Source organism: Cyprinodon variegatus, unplaced genomic scaffold (genome assembly GCF_000732505.1).
Source record: "Cyprinodon variegatus isolate N-32 unplaced genomic scaffold, C_variegatus-1.0 Scaffold304, whole genome shotgun sequence".
NCBI lineage: Eukaryota > Metazoa > Chordata > Actinopteri > Cyprinodontiformes > Cyprinodontidae > Cyprinodon > Cyprinodon variegatus.
The window spans coordinates 823,358-825,593 of NW_015150757.1; the positions used below are offsets into that span (position 1 = coordinate 823,358).

Genomic DNA, 2,236 nt, shown 5'->3' on the forward strand with positions numbered 1-2,236 from the left:
AGGAGGTTAAGCTCATCCAGAGCTTTCACGAGGAGACAGGAGGTTAAGCTCATCCAGAGCTTCACGAGGAGACAGGATTCTAAGATCAACACTGCGGCGTGGAATCAAGGTCAGGCAGGAGGTTATAAAGGAGAGGTCTTCTGATAAGAGGATTAGGAACAGGTGTGCAGGAAGGTTCAAGCTTCCAGAAGACCCACAGCGCATCCTGCTGGAGACAGGGGGTAATCTCCAGATCCCCACAGTAACTCCAACCATAAGGGAAAAACAAAGAGAGCAGAAGAGGATCCTCGGGGCCCTCTGGTGGGCAAGCCTGAGGATCCCAACAAGGTTTAGGTTTCTAGGATGCTAGGATTAGAGTAAGTCTTTTAGGGGAGGGATTAGATTAGGTTTTATGTCTCCGGACCTTAGGTTTAGGTTTCTTCAAATTTTCCTCATCAATATTCCTATAGACAAACACGTAAACATTTTATTTTAAGAACCATTTTAATAATCTCTAGTCAGGGGTCATTTCTGTCAAAAATCTAGAAATTTGTGTCTAAATTAAAACTTTAAATTTGAATTAATATTTAATAATAAAAAAAATGTTAACTTTTTTTTAATTATTTGGCCAAAATATCCAACGTCCAATATGTCTTATAGAAATGGCGGCACCCTGTCCTGCAGTTAGGTGCTTCTCAACAAATCAGGAACTTTTTTCTGTTTTACTTCAGGATGAGTGTTTTAACAGTGAAACAAAGAAGTGTTAAACATTATTGGACTTTGGATTAATCAATTTTTTTACATCATTGCTAATTTAAGCAACACTGAGTAAATTTTAACTTAACTATTAGCTTAGTTTGTGTCTCGGTTTTCAGCTGTTTAGCCCAAATGTTGAAACACTGTGGAGAACAAGTCAGAGTTTAAGCGACTTTATTTAGTGAACCAGATGGAGAACCACTGACAGCGGTGGGGAGCTGGAGGCTCGGGAACCAACGGGAGACAAAAGGACATTGGGTTTACTGAGGAGGTGAAGGAGCGTCAGATTCTAGAAGGAAAGTTCATGCTTAGATTTGAATGGTGGGTTCAAGAGGTGAACACACCAGTGCACTCTTACAATGTAACGCAGAGAATTGGCCAGAGGGATGGCAATCTAAGGAGGGAGGGCGCTGAGAACACAGGTGACCTTGAGGCAGGAAGGCTGATGGGTGGAGGGTGGGCAGGGCCCGGCTGATGGAAGACTTGTAGCAGTCCTCTTTCTCTAAAACTTGAAAGGGTTGTATCCATCACTGAATGAGTCATGTGACCGAGGGTGGCACTTTATGGCAGTCTGAGAGAGCAACTCTAAGGATTTCATCTAAACCTGTAAGTTCCAATAGTGGCTGAAAATGACATCTTTAATAAATACATTATTTTACCAGAGTATTTGTTACTGATCAATGAAAATTTAAATGGAATTACTTTGCATAGATAAACTTCTTTACTTCATTTTACTTATTTATTGCTTTTCAAAAACATTTGATCCCATTTTGTCTTCTTTAGGAGGACTTAAGTGACCTGGATTTGGAAACCCTGGCCCCTTACATCCCAATGGACGGTGAAGACTTTCAGCTGAATCCCATCATCCCAGAGTCAGAACCTCTGGAAGGGGCTGGAGCAGGATCCATGGGGAGCATGAGCAACCTAACCATCCATCAGAGCTGCAACAATGTGGCCAGCCTCTTCCAGCCACTGACCTCTCTTCCTCAGCCTCAGAACGGCTACCAGCAGCAACCACAAGCGGCATGGGCCAGCGGTGAGAGAAGAGGCTCCAACCTGGGCTCTGTGGAGTCCCAGCAGAGGTCATGCATGATGCGCCCCATTCACAACCCAGCTTTCCGAGGCCCGGCCAGCACACCACTGTCTTCCATGCAGTGGCCTCCTGACCCAATAATAACCTACCAACAATGGCCGCTGAAGGCCTGTCTGATGGACAATCTGTCTGGGGAAGAACGCCCCTCATGCCAGCAGAACATGTCACTTCTAATGCATAAACAAAGGTAAGGTAATCAACCCATCCTTTATGAAGGGTTTGGGAAGAAAAAGCTGTACGTTAATGAATGTTTTCCTATTTATAATGACAACTGTGTTGGTTTAGGTCTGTTGACAATTTTGTGCAAGCGTACAAAGACGTTAGTCCGGCTACAGTTGCCATGAGTAACAGCATGAAGCGCTCCTTCAACCAGATGGCTCTGGTAAGTTTCCCTAAAAAAACGGGGGG

The 2,236-nt window shown here is 44.0% G+C and overlaps 1 protein-coding gene across 1 annotated transcript in view; it reads left to right on the forward strand.

Annotated features, from left to right (window-relative positions):
* Positions 1-2,236, forward strand: part of LOC107090627 (endothelial PAS domain-containing protein 1-like) — a 76,426-nt gene that overhangs the window by 68,655 nt on the left and 5,535 nt on the right. Inside the window, exons 12-13 of the mRNA XM_015384124.1 lie at positions 1,519-2,015; positions 2,114-2,210. Coding sequence (XP_015239610.1) covers positions 1,519-2,015; positions 2,114-2,210 — 594 coding nt within the window. The remainder of the gene's footprint in view (positions 1-1,518; positions 2,016-2,113; positions 2,211-2,236) is intronic.